The sequence below is a fragment of the Solea senegalensis genome, linkage group LG7 (assembly GCF_019176455.1).
Source record: "Solea senegalensis isolate Sse05_10M linkage group LG7, IFAPA_SoseM_1, whole genome shotgun sequence".
In the NCBI taxonomy this organism is placed as follows: Eukaryota; Metazoa; Chordata; class Actinopteri; order Pleuronectiformes; family Soleidae; genus Solea; species Solea senegalensis.
Window position 1 is genome coordinate 1003504 of NC_058027.1, and position 18353 is coordinate 1021856.

General features: G+C 39.2%; 1 protein-coding gene across 2 annotated transcripts; it reads right to left on the bottom strand.

Moving 5' to 3' along the window:
• Positions 1–208: 208 nt before the first annotated feature.
• Positions 209–7729, bottom strand: btbd10b (BTB (POZ) domain containing 10b). Of its 2 annotated transcripts, none has more exons than XM_044031077.1 (9): positions 7650–7729; positions 7088–7235; positions 5482–5675; positions 4797–5112; positions 4538–4640; positions 3631–3751; positions 2259–2456; positions 2045–2155; positions 209–1224 (listed from the first exon to the last, which is right to left on the bottom strand). In XM_044031077.1, exons 2-9 carry the CDS (start codon positions 7186–7188, stop codon positions 893–895), a joined length of 1476 nt encoding a protein of 491 aa, XP_043887012.1. In that variant the 5' UTR covers positions 7189–7235; positions 7650–7729; the 3' UTR covers positions 209–892. The 2 variants fall into 2 exon arrangements, with proteins under 2 accessions (XP_043887012.1, XP_043887011.1); XM_044031076.1 differs by having other exon boundaries at positions 7645–7729.
• Positions 7730–18353: the final 10624 nt, after the last annotated feature.

Below are 18353 nucleotides of genomic sequence, written 5' to 3' on the forward strand. Positions count from 1 at the left end.
CATCAAACCTGAGGACACGTCGTCCATTTTACATCAACTTCCTGCTTCCTGTGAGAGACGAGATCAAAACAAACGGCTACAAAGTTATTTCAGTTTTATGAACTCTCAGACCAAAGAGGTGTAGATTATAGAATTAAAATACAATTATTGTCTCTACAAACACGGTGAATGGATGGATGATTAATCAACCACACAAACCAAAAAAACCTGGTTTTGATGTCTTTATTTTGTGATTTTATTTTTTAAACAACAATGTCAAGCTTTGCACAAAAAGATTGTGACCACAGTCGCCCGTGCTCTGCTTTACGTCTTCACTGTGGGAGGAGCATAACATCACATATCATCGGAAACCAGTCAACGACCACACACTCCCCGGACGTGTGACGGGAGTTCCGTCATGACTGTAAAAGGTGGTGAGAAGTGATTTTTCTTCATGACCAGGACGTTATATTATTAGCGAGTCTCGGGTTCTTAAACCCGAAAGCACATGTTGTCGTTAGGCCACCCGAGACAGTCGACATTAACAGTGAAATAAAACCTAGAAGTGACAAAGAGTGCTCAGCCAAACTCATCAAATTAAGGTACAATAACGTTGTAAATAATATGTTATTAATAAGTGTTTACAATTTTTTTTTCTTCCCCCAAAAAATAAATTCCTTTGGTCGAGTAAAAAACAAAACGAAAATATAAGTGAACTTTTCCTTTCAGCAGTCTTGTATCCCTCACCTTTCTTCTTCTATAGTCGTCCAGGTTCTTGAGGCTCTAAGGCCGCAAAGGAGGTGTCAAGGCAATATGGTTATGGTGCCCCTGGCGCTCCACACTGCAGCATGCTGGGAGTAGGACTAGAAGAGGAGGAGAGGAGCAGAGGCATTGAAAGAGGACCGGCGAGTCCTCAGACAGCAGGTGAAGGTGCATCAGGATCAGGCTCGTTGTTGTAGTTGTTGCTGTAGTGATTCCCACTCGGTGGGTGATTGGGTAGGATGTCCAGTTCATCCACTTGAGGCCCGGGGTGCATCACCACCAGCTGGTCCTGGGGGATGTCTGCCGCTGCTGCAGCCAGGTTGGTGATGGACTTGGACTTAACGCACTGGAAGTCCACGTGGCGGCTTTTACCCTCCTCCTTCTCCCAGGACATGCGGATGAAAGGCCTCTGGACGTAGTTGTAAATGACCTCTGGGCGACCGCCTGGTCTTTTCTTCACCTTCTCCTTATATGTGGGGTAACCTGGCAAAGGCAGTTATTTTTCAGATACGACTCTCATACGGTATTTGTGATATTATACTGGCTATTCACAAAATACGTATTAAAAAAACCCTCTACAGGTCACAAACTGTGTTTATGTTTGGAGTTTTGGTCTGTTGCACAACCCACTACCACCCAGTAACACTAGCACTTCCATGTGAGGGATGCCAGCAGAGATGAGAGAGCAGCTGGCTGCTGCAGGGTTAGCTCAGGCTCTCTCTCTCCTTCTTTGTTGGGGGATATTGAACGTACTTAACGTCATTATGTGATTATTCTCTGCTGCTGCTGCTCTAAAGCAGACACACTTTCACTCTCAATCTCCTGTTGCCGACACGTGAAAATTAACCCAATAGGTAGTAGATCACCATGACGCTGCAATGTTTTCAAACGGGATTGCAGTAACTGCATTGAACACCAGAGGCTGCTGTTGTACACGACAAGATTTGGCATGTGTACGTCTCATTGCCGTAACCCCTAGACCGTTTGCGATATCTAGGAAATTCAAAAAACCATGGACTGGCGATCTGTCCAGACTGTGACCCCGCCTCTCGCCCTATGTCAGCTGAGATTGCCACAGCACCCCCGCGCGTCCCTCTTGTGGAGGATTAAGCGGTAGAAGACGGATGCATGGATAGATAAAGGAAAGCAGAGGTCTTTTACACGGTAGTCGGTTGAATAACTTTTTTGACAATTCTACAGCCATAAAATCAAAATAAACCCAGGCGGTCTGACTATCATGACGCTCATAAGAGGGTTAAAGAATAGAGACAGTGTTATTCATTCTTTGTGAAGCTCCACTTACCTTCAATGCCCAGCCTTATTTTCTTTAATCCTCTCTCCTTTAAAACTGACTTGGCAACATCTCGGTTTTCAATATACTTAAAAAATCTGTACAGTTTTGTGCTGTAGATGACTGCAAAGAAACAAAGGAACAAAAACATGTGTTTTGTTATACATTTGCCCACACACACACACACACACACACACGTGTCTAGAATCTGTACTCGCGTTCTCACTTTGTGAATACTCTTCTCCCATCTGTGGTGGATATTCTTCATCCCAGTCTACGACATCGTCGTCAGTGAGGACAACAATGTGACACTCCCTCTCTCCGCTCTGAGCGCTGGCCACCATCAAAGGCAAAACCATTTCCTCCAGGTAAAACTCAAACTGTCGCCGAGCTCCATCGTTAGACAGCTCATGCATCAGGGCACCTGAGGAAGGAGATTAAGAACATGGTTTATGACTGTGCTCCGACAACTGTCCGTCATGCATTACAACCTCAGTCTTGGAAAGACAAATGGGTCAGTATAACAACTAGTGCCTTTTTCACATTAAAATTAGCAGGTATAAGAAAAAGACGCTGAGAACTGTTCCAAGGTGTAAAAAGCAAGTCACATTCAAGGCTAACAGCTATGCTAGCGGCCGTTTAGCTGTTCTGACGAACATCAATGGAAGCTGCAGCTGATGAAAACCAGTGTAGACTGCAGTCATTTGACAAAAGGGGCCGAACGCAGCCTAGATTAATTTCTGTCTTGATCTACACACGTCTTATTCTACAGATTAAAAGAGAATCAGATCTGCACAGATACCACACAGTAATCATTTTAAATGTAGTTTTTCAAATGAAAACAAGAATAATGATGTAAAAATTATTGAATTATTGAATTAAATCACAATCGCAATTAGATATTTACTCAAATTCGTGCAGCCCTAAAGTCAATTAAACACATTCACACTTGTAACAAAACAAAACCATTTGAACTCAGGATTTAACAATTAACCTGTGGAAATGTGCAGGTTTCTGTAGTGTCAAGTCAAGATCATCGGCTCATTTAATGATGCTGTAAATCCAAACAACATCCAAACTAGTTAGAAGTGTGTCTCCATTTAAAGAAAATGTGTAGAACTATCACATGATGAGTGACGGTGGCTCAGTGGTAGAGCCAGTCGTCTTTCAACTTGAATGTTGTGGGTTTGCCGCTACATGAGATGTGTGTGTGAATGGGTGAATGACAAAACTGTAGCGTAAAGCAGCTTTGAGTGGTCACCAAGACCATTTACATACTAAATAAGTACATATCAAAACATTGCAGCTGTTCCAGTTAGATAGACGTCTTCCACAAACACCAAAACAATGTAGAAAACCAATGGAAAACTGAGTCTGGTTTACTGGCAAAGATTAAAGTAAGGCTGCAACAAAAGGTTATTTATTTAAAAAAAATAAAAAATGTAAAAAATAATTCCAACAAGTTCTCCGATTTTCGGGGATTGTTTTCTGGTATCGGTATATGACATGGTCAAAACACATTTCCTTACAATTTATGGACCAAACGTATCAAGTAATTGATAAAATGGCTGAAAGTGTAACCCAAAGGAAATACTCACTGAGGTCTCTGCATTTAATGGTGCTGTAGTCAAAGGAAATGCATAGATAGTCACACGCTTCCCGTAATTCAGGGATGGAGATTCCATCTGGACAACGGATTAACCCAGATTTGTAGTAATCCTGCCAATTAGAGGGAAAACAACAATGTCAAACAAACAATTTCATTCCATTAACTAACAATATAAGAGATACAACATCTTAACCTTAACAGAGGATCAAAGCTTTCATATAAATTCAGAAATACAAGCACCGTGTAGTCTGTGTGCTGTTAGCTCAACATATTATCTAAAATAATCTTTTTACAGGTTCACGTTTTATCATAGGAGAATGTGATAAAGCAAAATGTAACCTCATGTGAATTATTATTATTATTCCAGGTCCAGAAAAAACATCAAATGCCTGTTTTTTAGTTCACAAACAAAGCTTTCTCTATTTTTAACCTCCACCAAGGATTTAGTGTTTTTATATAATCCTTATTTTTAGACAGATTACAAATAAATGAAGTAGTGAACCTTTACAACATAAATCGAGGAGGGCTGGGCTACGAACTGTAATAAGCCATGACTTAGGGGCAGATCTTAAATGGCAGATCAAATTATTTCTTTATCATTTCCATCACCATGGCAAGAGAATTGTGTAACAAAAACAAATAAAATGATGACGTTTGGTGCAGATCATCTGACTACCATATTTAATGGGAGCTAAGACACAAAAAAGAGTGTTTGGCTTTGGAGGTTTGTCTAGTAATATTCAAAAAAAGCTCTCAAGTAGTCAAAAGACATACATGTAATATCCCGATAAATCTCTCTTTTATTTAATTTGTGTGTGATTTTTTTTGCTGAATAGTAAAATGAGCTTTAAATGATTAATCTACAACAACAGATGTTAATAAGGAGACAGTCTTACCAGAATTGCTCGGAAAACTGTTGAACTGATACCCTCGGCAACTTCATACTCCCCCTTTTCGTTGGGCCGTGTGAAATTGTGTTCTCTTCCAGAACCAAACATTCTAAAATAAAGAAGTGTGTCGGTTATTTTCTGGAAATCCCTTATTACTATACCACTTGTCGTATGTGTGTTTAATTTAAACATTATTAGAGGTTAAATAGTAACATATTTGAGACGAAATAAAGGCAAAAACAAAATGATAATCAGTGTACTGTACCTGCCCAACATGGTATTGGGTTGTGCAGTAAAGATGGCAGGATCTACTACAAAGCGTGTATTGTCAACAATCAGAGTGACTCTTTCTGAGGTCCGTAAGTTTCGATTCCCGATAGAGGCACTGGCTCCTCCCTCTTTCGGGTTCTCGTAAACAAAAACCATTTCTCCGACTGCCAAACTTTTGAAGGCTCCTTCAGTGCTGGACAGGCTGCTGTTGCGACTGCTCACCACCCCACTGCTGCTGGAGCCGCTGGGTGAGACCCTCTGAGGCCGTGGGCTATTTGGTCGTGACGATGAGCCACCATCTCGTTCTCGGTCTGCACACAGAGCAATGACAATTTTCCCTTTTTTAAATTCCCATCAGAAAATAACTGCTGGCATATTTTGCAACGTTATTTGAATGTTCCTTTATTTAAAAGAAACACTGGTTCCTTTTTTTGAAAAGTAAAACCAAGAGTAAAACCCACAGAACTATATCACAACAGTCAAAGTTCAAGCTGACTTGGTCTTAATACAAACAGGTGGACTGGTGCCGACTTTATCCACAGCCAAAAACAGCAGAGATGTAAACCATCTCTGGGTCGTGACTTGATAAATGCCGTCAGCTGTTCTAGACTGTGGCTGCCAAGAGCCGCAGACCTCTACCATGACATCCATACAAGCCTTTTCATTCCATGCATGCTTACCACTGTTATGTTGGCGAGTGGGTGAGGTGACGTTGCGTATGCAGGGGGTGAGCTGGCCTTCTCTCTCGTGTGAGGAGTCCCTGGAGCGATCACTGGAGCGGCGGCGGTCACGTGAACGGTCAAGGCCCCCACTGGCACCATACAGACTCATCTTCCTCTGTCCTGCCTCCACGCGAGATACACGGGCCTGACTGCTGCTTGTCAAAACAAAAGCATTGTCATCATTGCTCTCTCTTCAAACACATTTGTCAAATTGTTATAACACACAGACACTGAGACACAAATCTCAAATCATCATCTATTCTACGATGCAATTTTGGATGTGTAACACTTGTCTGCATATAATACATACAATTCTACAGATTCACCAACAGGCCCAAAATGACCAGGAAACTAAATAAAAATGAATGAAGGTACAAGGTAGGTTATTTAATAGGTACTAAACTGTCAAGTAAAAGCTATTTTAATAATAGTGCAAGATCAAAAGTGTCTTGATACCGTCATGTATCAAATGATACATCAGGTCATCTGATGTCTAGTTACGCCCGATAACCGGTTTGATGGTACAATGCAGTAAGAAAAAGTCTCAAAACCACTCAGATTTTGATGTTGTCCCACTGTGCCCTCGGGTATGACCTGTTTAAAAATCATAGTGCAGGAATCTCTCAGGTTGTGTACTGGATTAAGTAACATGACCGCTTCCCCTCCAGCTTGATTCGAGCAGCCAGTCAGCTGTGTTTTCGATGATAGGGCCAAAGGAGGTGACACTTTAGAGCTGTAACTGCAATATACTGATACCATTTCATAGTTGTGTTGGTGTCAAAATATCCAAATTAAATTAGGAGGCATGAAAGGCCGTTCATACATAATGAGCTCTTGGCATGTGCCCTCTTGCAGGTAGTTGTTTGAGTGCTTTGTCATTTCTGTGTCTCTCTTAAACTTCTGATTGGCAGGAACTTCATCCAATCCAAATCAAGAAAAACACAGCAGTGATTTGTCTCCACACTATTGTTTTATGTCTTCCCCGACTTTTCAGGCTGACAAACAGATTCACCAACATTATGATGCTTATTATCAGCTTCTGAAGCTTCTCTTCTTGGTCGTATTCCGCATCTCAGGGTCATACACTCAAGGGGCAAGGTCTTGAAACCATGAATATACGGAGGCTTAGTATTCAAATTACAATCATTTTCAACCACCACATTTATAAAAGGCTGATCAGGTGCACACCAGGATTGGGTGGCACACCCACATTTCATTAACAACCATCTTCACGTCTTAATCTGCACCAGTTTCTACACAAGTTTGATAAATGGATGGGTGGGTGGATTTCACAAGCAAACTCAGAGCCATATATGACAGTCACCATATTGCAATAAAGACATGCGACATACCCTATTGTTTAATGACATGCAGCAGTATTATCACATTGTGTAAATATTACATTCCCCTTGCAATAGAATAGAAATAAACAATACAGATACATATACAGACAAATATAGTATCTAAATGTTATATCATGACAAAGATTTCAAGTAAAACTACATGGCTGACACCATTGCTGCTTTACAATGTAGTCAGACAGGTTTTCAGCTGGCTCACCTACCTCGAATGCTTGCAGAATTTGCGAGGTCGGCTCGTGGTTTTACGATCCCAGTTTTCGGTGTCACTGGAGTTGCTGTCATATGAGTGCAGACGTGTTGCCATCACCCGGACAGGGGGGAGTCCGCTCTGGATCCTTCACCGTTCATAATCTGGCAAATGGCAAAAATCAAATCAACAAGTCAACTTCATCCGTTTGATCAGCCCCTGGCAAACCACGAGCTGGCTGCTCACAGAATAGTGACTAAATTCACGTGTTCATGCCGTCCACTTGAGACCACAGCTTCGTGACTGCTGTTAAAAGGCCAAGCGAGTGCCTAACATCTCAGAACAAAGTCTTGACGATGTTATGCTGTCACTCTGAGTCAGCCTACGATCACGTTAGCTTTGTTAGCTATTAGCTAGCTAGCTACCATTAGCTGACACTGCTAGTGGGACGTTACAACGCATTTAACGCAATATTTCGAGACTAATACATTACATGTAACACGGTACAAACACTGCTGACATAGAAACGGTAATGCAATGCTTATTCGTGGCAAAATATTGAGAAATAGCTACCCAACTGTCTCCCGTTTCCGCTGAGGTGTAATCCCAGTCGCTTAGCAGCGGCTAACCAGCTATCTCCTTTCAAAACACCTCACAGATGCTACGTGCTACGTGTCGAACGTCAACGGCCCGACGTGATGACGCACGCGAATATTTCAATTAGAAACTGCTGCCGCAGAGTGAAGTGACGTTTTACATGTTTTTACATGTAATCTTTTCAAAACACTTTCTTACAAAAATGTAGAAAGGATGTTTGTGAATTTGGTGTATTGTACTGCCACAGCAATAGTCGTACACTATGAATGTACTGCAATGACATAAAATGCAGTTTTCTGTGGGGTTAAAAACAATTTCCCACATTTTGTATAGAACGTTTCTTATTAAAATATAATTGGAAAGAAAAAACATGAAAATGAAATGAGACTTTATTTTGAAACATTGATGGGATTTACAAATTCCAAAGCCAGGGGTGTTTAAAATGCACATATAGCCCTTTTGTTTGTCTGTTTTGTCATTTATTTGTTCTTTTGTGAAAGTCGAATAAAGCTGAAACAAGAGAAAGCTGCGGCTAAACATTTTAATCAACATAAAATGTGGCTGAAAAGTGAAGTGAAAGCCAAAATATTTACAATGTGACAATTCCTAGTTCTTCCTAGTAAAGGGATGATTATCTACATGAGTTGAATGTGTTAAAAAAAGTGTCCACATACATATGGGGAATATCCACATATAACTTAACATAACAGTCACAAGAAGACAAAATATACACAGAAGAAATTGATTGAGATGATAGAAAATCACGCAGGTATAAAAACTATTTACTTCAAATTCTAGTTCAAGCTGGAACAGTGTTTTTTTTTCAGATAACACAAAAATGGGAAGTGAATATACACAGTGTTAAGAGACGCACGACAGTGAGTTAGATTAGTGACTTCACACAGATCAAGAGCACATTTAGTGAAATTTGTGTTAGAAATCAGGAGCAGAAGAAATGGTGACGTGACTTATAATCATGCCAAATAAAACTTGAAGACAAACAAAGGATTTCCCGTATGCAGTTACACAAAAAGTGAAAATAAAAACACACATAAGACTTGCTGTTCAGTTGGTCCCTATGCTCATTTCAACATACAGTAAACAGCATACTGCATTTAATCTGACACCAGAACGAGAGGTAATAATTCAATTTAAATAAAAGTGTATGCTTCCATATCAAGGCCTGAGATATTGACTTTAATAACTTTAATTCTACTTACTGTAGCAAAACAATGTAAACAAAACAAAATCAATAATTTAATACTAAATATTTAAAATAAAAATATTAGAAATATATTTTTAATCCAAACATTCAACATAAAAGCGAGAACGACATGGAATAAAAATAAATAAATAAATAAAATAAATAGCAGTAAGAAAAAAATGCTCCTCCGGGTCTGAATAGGGCTTCTGTTTTGGTAAAATGCAAGACAGAAAATAAGATGAGGGTGATTCAGCGCTTCCAAATGTGTGATCCAAGAACATCATTTGGAAAAATACTCTTCAGATTCCCTGTATGTCCGTGTTGTGGTTTGGCACTGGCGACCGTGATGTCCTTCAACTTCTCCTGGAGCCAGTCCTGTCTTTCTCCAACTTGCTTATGTTCCCGCACATTGTGCATAAGCTGTACCTCACTAATGGTTCTCTTCCTGAAAAAAAGAACATCGTCTTTATTCCCTTATTTATTATAAATGATGTTCACTTCCTCAACTGTACAGAAACAAACTGAAATCGATATTTACCTCAGTGGTTTAGCCACGACATGTAAACTGGCGAGGGAGATTATCAGAACCAAGCTTCTCAATGACAACATGTTTAGTCACTGAAACAAATGTGGTTAAAAACACACGTGATTACTTTATTTGAATCATATACAAAATGTAAATGCAAATGCTGCTCACTGCCATGCCTCGCTTACCAGATTTTCTTGTCCTTCTATCCAGGAAAAAGTGCGGCAGGCTTTGTTGAGATATTGTGTCAGTGAGGTTAAACTCAAACTTGTTGATCAGTCTTTTGGTGTGCAGAGGCTTCTCCCTTTTATATGTGGCGTTGCCCTCCCCTGGTCATCAATAAGCCATTTTCACTGTCAATGTTGTCACTTTTCAATGCATCGATGGGAAGAGGCATCTGCATGACCTCACCTCCACCACCGCTCACTACTAACTCATCTTTCAACACCTCTGCAAAGTGCCTTGTTCGGCACACTGTTTGTGATCTTGTTCCATTTTCACCCTTCATGCTCAATAATAAATGTTTTTGCGAGGCCTGCGCGTGCCTTGTGAAACTGCTGTAGAACAAATTTTGACCTTATTGGTGAGAATATCTCTGATTGCCTGTGTCTCATGCATTTGGACTGCAGTGAAAACATATACTCTCTAAAAAGGCAATGACTGTCACACTTAATTTATTAGCGATGCAACTTTTTTTTTTTTTTACGGTTTACCTCATGCAAGAATCTAAAGGTCACAGAGACGTGCAGGAGGATCAGTCCTGAGGGAACGAAGCACAAAGACCAATTTAGTACAGATTATTAGTGACTTTCAATGAGGGAGGAGCCACTACTTTTTAATGGAGGGTGTTCATAGATCAGGAGACTGCACCTGAGGTTTGTAAACTTACCTCCCACCACAGAACCGGCCATTTACTGTGTGTAACCATGACACAAATTACATTTATCACGTGCAAGAACTATATTTAAAAAAACTTCACTGAATGTATTTCTTTACACTAAAACAAAGTGTTTGCACGATACCCTGTGATCCCACAGTGTGTCACTGTGTACATTTATTAAGAACGGGTTAAACAAACTACTTGTGTAGCTTTGCAGTTATGTGACGCATGGGTTGTGCGTAACCTTGTCACCGTGTCACAAGGTGCGTTAGGTAACCATGAGAGACATTTTCTAAATGTGGCAAAGGTATGGCTATGCAATGACTGAAGGAGTAGGTGCCTCCGAGGGACCTACTGTATATCCTTCTGTCATTAAGGTTCCCAGCATAATATGATACATATATTATGTGCAATGGTGTCCAGCAATTAGGCATCATTTCTGCAGAATTTAATTACTTTTCCATTTTTTAATCAGTGCAGTGTCATATTCAAAAGTGATGAGTTACTGCAGCTGTGGTCTAAGTTTCTGTCTGTGTTGCAGGGTTATTATAACAGGTCAGCGTGTGTGGCTCAGGTTAACGAACCTGCAGAAGAAACAGAAGGATAGAGAACAGTGTTAGCCTATCGCCGATGCTGTCCCGTGTCTTTATCAGCCCTCCCCTCTGTGCGTGTGAAAAACACTCAGCGCCGCCCTCGGCTGCAACTGAGCTGGGTTTTCTGGTGGCGAGCGCATGTAGTATACAACCAAATTGCTCTCATTACCTCATGCAGACAGAATGTGAACCATCTCAGCGATGGCATGCTGCGGGTGTGAGGACCTGACAGGGATTGATGGCAAGAATTGCACACAAATCATTAACTTGGGTCACCCCCATGTCCCAAAGAAAGTAATGCACATAAAAATGACTCAACTCTTTGAACTATATATAAGTACATGGCTGTAAATATAGACAGTGGGGCTCTCAAAGAGTTTGCATAGGCTGTATTTTCTGATTTCTATTTATTTAGTTTTGTCATATGATGATAATAAGAATAATAATAAGAAGAAGAACAAAAAAACACCAATACTACTACTATTACTACTACTAATAATAGTACTGATCCAACCAAGAGAAGTTAACTTATCTTTTCTAAATGTTTACCTGTTTTTTTTTTTATAGTCACAGTAAGTGGTGGATTCATTTCTGCGGCCTCTGTGTTGTAGATCTAAAAGTGTGGAGGACACCACCTCCAAGCAATGCTTTCCCAGAAATCTATTAATGGACTTAGTTTTGTCATGAAATGAGGTCACCTTGCTTGTTGAACCTATCATGTAGCGAAACAGAGTATATTTAGCCCGGCGACATCATCCCGTCTGTGTTTCAAAGCAAACAAACACATAGGATACATCTCTGAATCGCACTTTATTGCTTGTAAATGGGGTAAACTGCAGTGCAGCAGTGAGTCATGCAGATGTCTGTGGATCCGCTCGAGCAGCAGCTTCTTCGCCGCACTGAACGTTTTCTTCCAGCGTGAAACGCGTTTGCAGTCGTCGTGTCAGTGTGAGAAGCCACACTCACATCAATCCATCACACACTTTTGCAATGTCCGTCTGACTACCAGGCACAGGTGGTGCTGGTGTCATGTTAGTGCACAGAGAGTGCAGACTACAAAGAGAGAGTCCGCCACAACTTATAACCTTTTCTTTAGAAGCGTCAAACTCATCCCTACGAAAACTGTCAGAGCCATTAAAAATAATGAACTCTTTCACAAAAATATTTTCATTTCTGTTCATGATTCCTAACAATCTAGTGTCTAAGAATGTCTATTACATAACAATGTGAAAATAAAATGGAATTAATAGAGACACATGTGAATTGAAAGCATCTTAACGAGTTTGTGCACAGGAAAATAAGCTTTTGCACAAAGGATTCATATCTTGTGCACACATGAGAGTAACTTGTGTGCAAAAGTTTTAAAAACTAATTATGCATGTGCAAGTTTGAAAAAGGTTCTGGAGGAATCTGTGTTAGGAAGAAGTGATCTTAAGTAGAGCAGGGGTCTCATATGATCTGGGGGCCACTGAGCATCTACTGTGGTCTGGTCAGTTACAGTTATGTCACGGATTCTATCATGAATTTCCAAATAAAAGTGTTTGTTTTGTTTATGGATTGATAAATCGTTCACATTAAAAGTACTTCTGATGCTAATACAAACCCCAAACAGATCAGAAATAATACATCGATATTAGAACTTGACGGGCCATATGAAATCAACTGGGGGGCCAGGGTAAGATTTGAGATTCTCCAGTCATTGATGCGGGGTTATTTTAATTTGTTTAATTATTGGTTTGGCGGAAAAGACTCTGAAAAACAGAGCCAGAGCATCAGCCAAGCAACAACCCCGTTCAATTGTTCCACTTCGCCTCCACTTAACCTCCACACCAACGTGGCTAACAGGGTGGGTTAGGTCACCCGCTGAGCAGCTACACTATTTATTTACATAAGGTCAAGTTAATTCAATTAACAGCCTGGCCAAACAACAAGGGATGAAGCACTTGAGTGCTTTTAGCTCATCACTGTGTTCCGGGCTCATGTCTCACATTATTATAAGTTCTGTCTGTGTGTTGATATTCTATTTAAAGGAATAGTTCCGGTTTTTGGGATGCTGACACATTAATAATACTGACTTTGCTGAGTGCACCGACGAGCGCTGCAGTTTCCATCACACAGCCTGGAACCTGCTGATAACATGGCTGCTGACACGGACAGGAGGAAAAACTGATTTTAGCCACTTCAAAAACACAAAACTCAATGTAAACACATGTCTGCTGAAGTCTATGATATAAATGATTAAAATATTCCTCTCAGGACAGCTTTTCATGGCTCCAAGATTAAGGATTAGGGAGTTGTTCCACTGTAGAAGTGCAACTAACGCTTATTTTCATAATCTGTCGATTATTTTCTCAATTAATTGAGCAATTGTTTGGTCCATAAAATGTCAGAAAATGTTGATCAGTATTTGTCAAACCTCGAAACGTGAGGTTCTCAAATGTCCTGTTTTGTCCACAAACCAAACTGATCCACTTTCATTTTCCACTGGTGATTTATTTGTTATAAGGAGCAAAGAAACGAAGAAAATGCTCACATTTAAAAACAACAACCAGAAATCTTGTTTTAATCATGAAAAAAGCTTCAAACCGATCAATCGATTACCAAAATAGTATAAATAATGGATTAATCGAGTAATTGCTTCAACTCTAATCCACACAAACCTGCCAAATAAGTAGGGCTGAAACAATTACTCCGTTAACCGATCATTAATCGTCAACTATTTGGAAAATCGATTTGAAACTTTTTTCATGATTAAAACAAGATTTTTGGTTGTTTTATTAATGTACATTTTCTTAAAAGCAGTAAAGCACAATCTCCTGTGTTCCCACAGCCTAAAATCACAGCTCTTCTCCATGGACTTTAGTCTGAGAGAGTTTCCTGTCAAATTCTGAAGAAGATAATGTTGAGTATTTTTTTTTTCTTGTTTGGTTAGTTTTACTTTCTGTTCCTCCAGGCCACCATGTTATCAGTGAGAGCATGTGTCCGTGTCCCAGGCTGCTTCATGGAAATGGTGACGCTCAGCAGCACATTCAGAGCAGTCACTGTTGATAATGTTGATACAGCCACACTTAAATAAAAACCCCTGAACTAACCCTTTAATGTGTCAAAGCTGATAAAAACAGAGTCATCTTGTTTATTATTAACCTTGTCCAACCATTACCTTGTCAGGACCAGTCGTCCTCATTGTGACCAAAACCTTACGGTTTAGGTTAGGGATTGTTTCGGCTGTCCAAATGTGTGTGTGTGTGTGTGTGTAATTTGCAGTCAGGGTGCATTGTGGGCAAAGCAGGTGACAGATTTTGACGAGTTAACCCGTGTGTGGAATAAACAAAGAGGCTGTATGTGGTGCTCTTTGTTTTTTTCTCATCAATCCTGCATTGATTCCGCAGCATGAAAACGTCCCCAAACATATACGACCAGAGTCATAAATAAATATAGTCACTGGTTGTGAGAGACTCTGGCCTCCAGAATGCCCTGAACCCAACTTCATGGAATCACTCTGATGTTACATGAAGAGACAGAAAAGACCGAGTCAGCACAGAGTTTGACACAACGTTCTCTAACAAGCAACCAGTGTAGGTTGATATTAGGTATTTTATGTGTGTTTCTGTTTCCTGTACTTCACATGAGGTCATCGAAATCAATCGATTCCATTGTTTTTTTTTAAACCATTACCATTTGAAGTGCCGCAGATTTTAGCAAAACATTGATTCCCTTTGAGCTTGTTCCAACCTCTGAATGAATAATGTCCCCACTGCATTAAATAATACATTTCATGGAATGCTTTGTGGCCACAGCATTCTATTAAATGGGAATATTTCAGATATGGAGTCTGGCCTGTTGTGTTCGTCTGAAAGAAGATAACACATTCTCTTTTTATGTGTTTTCTTCTCCGCTGGACGTTCACACAGGTGTGCTTTACACCTGCAGGCGCCTCAAACACCTGCTGTCGTGCAGAGTCAGAGGAGAGGACTTGTTAATAATGGCTGTATAATGGCTGGTGTTGTGGCATTGTACAGCTAAATGAAACTGAATCTATAGTATCTACAATGTCTGTCAAAGGATAGAGAGAGAACCACTATTACTTGGATAATTAAAACGAAATTAAATCCAAATTTTATACAACATCTGTCAAACTGCTGAGACAATATTTGCATAACATGTTGCCTGTTTATTTTTTAGAGCTATAGAGTCTTAAACAGTACAGTGTAGTTTAGTATAGTCATATTTTCACACAACTGCACATTATAATTTTAGCTTTTCCACAAGAGGTCGCTCTCATCCAACTGTTCAGTTACACACACACACGTCCACTGAAATATAAGGGAATTAAAAATGCTGTGTTGAAAATACTTAGAGAATCAATTAGTTTGATGCTGAAGTTTTAGTTTACACGTCAGTGTCAAACATAAGTGTGATAAAGCAGCAGTGATACATACTGAAGGATCTTTGGATTAAAATGACAGTACAGTATAGATAATGTAATCTGCAGCCACTACATTCATATATAAGAAGGATGTGTCTTCAGTGTTATCGCATATTTATAATAGACAACCCCAGAAACTGAACTGCTAGATGTGGTAAAAACAAATAAATAAATACATAATAAATTAAGGTTATTTTGACATACGGTATGCAACATAATTCATACACAGGACAAATTCTATTTTTCTGCATCCGATCTGTCATTTTAATGTAAATATTCGACATTTCTTTAGTCTGGCAAACAGACAAAAACACATTTTCTGAACTGGGCTTGTGCTGTTTCTGCAGCTCTGCAGACTTTCATCACAATCCTGTTTTTTGTATTCACAAATTTTCTCTTTATCAAATAATTGCAGTGTCTCTTAAATTGGATGTCAGACTGTTTTTTGATTACTTTGCGATTCATTGTATTTAGTGAATGAAACAGAGGTAAAATCTTCCATGACTGACTCGTATTTGTCCAATAAACTTTGTTTCCCCTGTGAAATAAAAACTCACATATATATATATATATATATGGTCAGGTATTAAATAAAACATTTTTTACAAAAGCATTCTCTGGGATAAAGATAGTGCGACACACAATTCTCCTCTGTTTACACGTGGGTACCGTGTCATTTTACAGTATATGAATGCAAAATGAAAACAATAACAAGGTTTCGGAGCAAATGGAATTCAAAAAAATTGCTCATCACTACAAATTCATGTATTTCATGATGGCGTTGCTGATCCTCTTGTGTTTGAACTACACTGCATGTTATATATAATGTTATATAAAATGCTACTGTGTCATACAGCAAGTGAAAGTTTCAGAGTCTGACAGCTGCCACTTTTCCAGAAAGCTGATTGACTTTTCATTTTTTCTATTTGGATCGGTGCCACCGTGATGTTACCACGATAATAATAATAATAATGTTTACAGACTCAAATTGAACCACTGCTTTGCAAGCTAAATCGCACAAACTCATTTTCTCCTGCTGCATAAGAAGGAATCTATAGAAATACTGGTAAGGAAAAACCCTGAAGAGGCTGCAATCAGCTAAAGAGTGAGACTCTGCTTTTTATACATTTTTATCTAGTCAAATGCATTCCCGTTTGACCTTTCTCTACAAAGACAATCTGTAGAACAAACCACAGGCACAGATATTAATCCAATCAACAGAATATCAACAGCTTAGAAGACGACAGAGAGTGAAAAACAAACAGGTCGTGCATGTGAGGTAAACTGATGTAAAACCATTAACCTCCTGCCAAGATTGTTCCTGATTCATCTTTTATTCTGCTCAACCTTTAATAACATTTACTCTAAGCTATAAGCACTGTATCCTGGGACTGTAAATCAAGGCTACTAATTTTATTTAAATTACACGGCCAGTCACAGCCTACAATGAATAATCATAACTGCTGCTGTTTTTGTCATTTCATTAATCATACATAATTGTGTTGAAGTTCAGTAATGCTTTGCACAATATATATTAAGTGCCTGTTCTGCCCACTTTTATTCTAATTATAAAGTAACAACAAGGTCACTACATTAGTTTTTGATCCAGTATGTTTCCTATAAAGAACAGTAAGGCCTTATTTATCGCTATAATTAAAATCTCCTTCCTTTGTTCCCCCGCTGTATTACTTCTTGATTCATCAAATTGACAACAATTTTGAATTTTAAATAGGAAACAATAAAAAGTGTTTGCCCATGTCTGACATCTAATCAATCATTTATCCCAAACTACCGCCTAAATAGTGGACACTGTGCCTGGAATGACTTCAATATAAAAACATAAACATGTCTTATTGTTGCTCTGAGTCTCAAAATAAGCTTCATAATGACTTATAAAGATAATAAAGAGGTTAGCTACTGCTGGTTAGCCTATCTTAGCAGAGAGACTTGGGGGGGAAAAGGGAAAGCAGGCTATCATGCTAACCTGCCTAGTCGAACCTATTTATAAAAACATAAATGTGTCTTATTGTTGCTCTGAGTCTCAAAATAAACTTCATAATGACTTATAAAGATAATAAAGAGGTTCGCGAACCGCTGGTTAGCCTAGCTTAGCAGAGAGACTTGGGGGGTGGGGGGTGAGGGAAAGCAGGCTATCACGCTAAGCTGCCTAGTCTCTAACGTATTTAAACTAATTGTTCCATTCCATTAGCAGCAGACTTGGTGTCTATATATCACAACGTAAATAATATTTACCTAAATAATATTTACGTTGTGATATTATGTCTTTCGATTGCAGGCTTCTAAAATAAGTGTTGCTGTCCTTTTCAGTGGGAGGACAGAGAGACAGGAGTTTTTTTTAGCTTAATTTAGCTTAGTACGAAGACTTGAAAGAGAGGAACAAAAGCTTAGCTTTAGCTAAAAATAACTAAATCTGCGATCAGCTTATATTTGTTTGTTTATCAAAATAAAAGTAGGTTTGCGATGAACATTCTTGTTCCCGTCCATATATTGAGTCTCTGGACTGTAGCTTCTCATTTTAAGACATTATATTGGTAATTATAATCTAACTCTGGGCGCACAAATAACTGCGTTTATGTCCTCCTGTTATCGACCTAAAGGATTATTGTTTATAAGGATTTATTGTTTCACATTTCCATCTTTCAGCCTTACATGAAGTGCAGCTGCCGTTAAGCTTGCATCAACACAATACAAAACAACAAAAGCAGATTTGTGAGGTCTAATCTGAAATAAAAAAACCCTCTCACTGCTGTTCTGCATCTGATTTTCTCTCACATTTATCTTCCAAGACGCTCACAGTCCAAATGGAATTCATTGGACATAGTTCATCCAGGCGGTAATTAGTTGTGATCGGCGTGTCCTATGTTAGAATATGATTCAGTGCAGACACACCGTGTGGTACTTATTCATCATGGGAAGATGTTTCTTTAATAAATTCCATTATCGTTGACTATTTCAGCAAAGACTCGACATGTGTTTACTCTGTGGAGCTGAACAAAGCTGCGAGCAGATGCAGCCACTGATGATTCATCATTTGA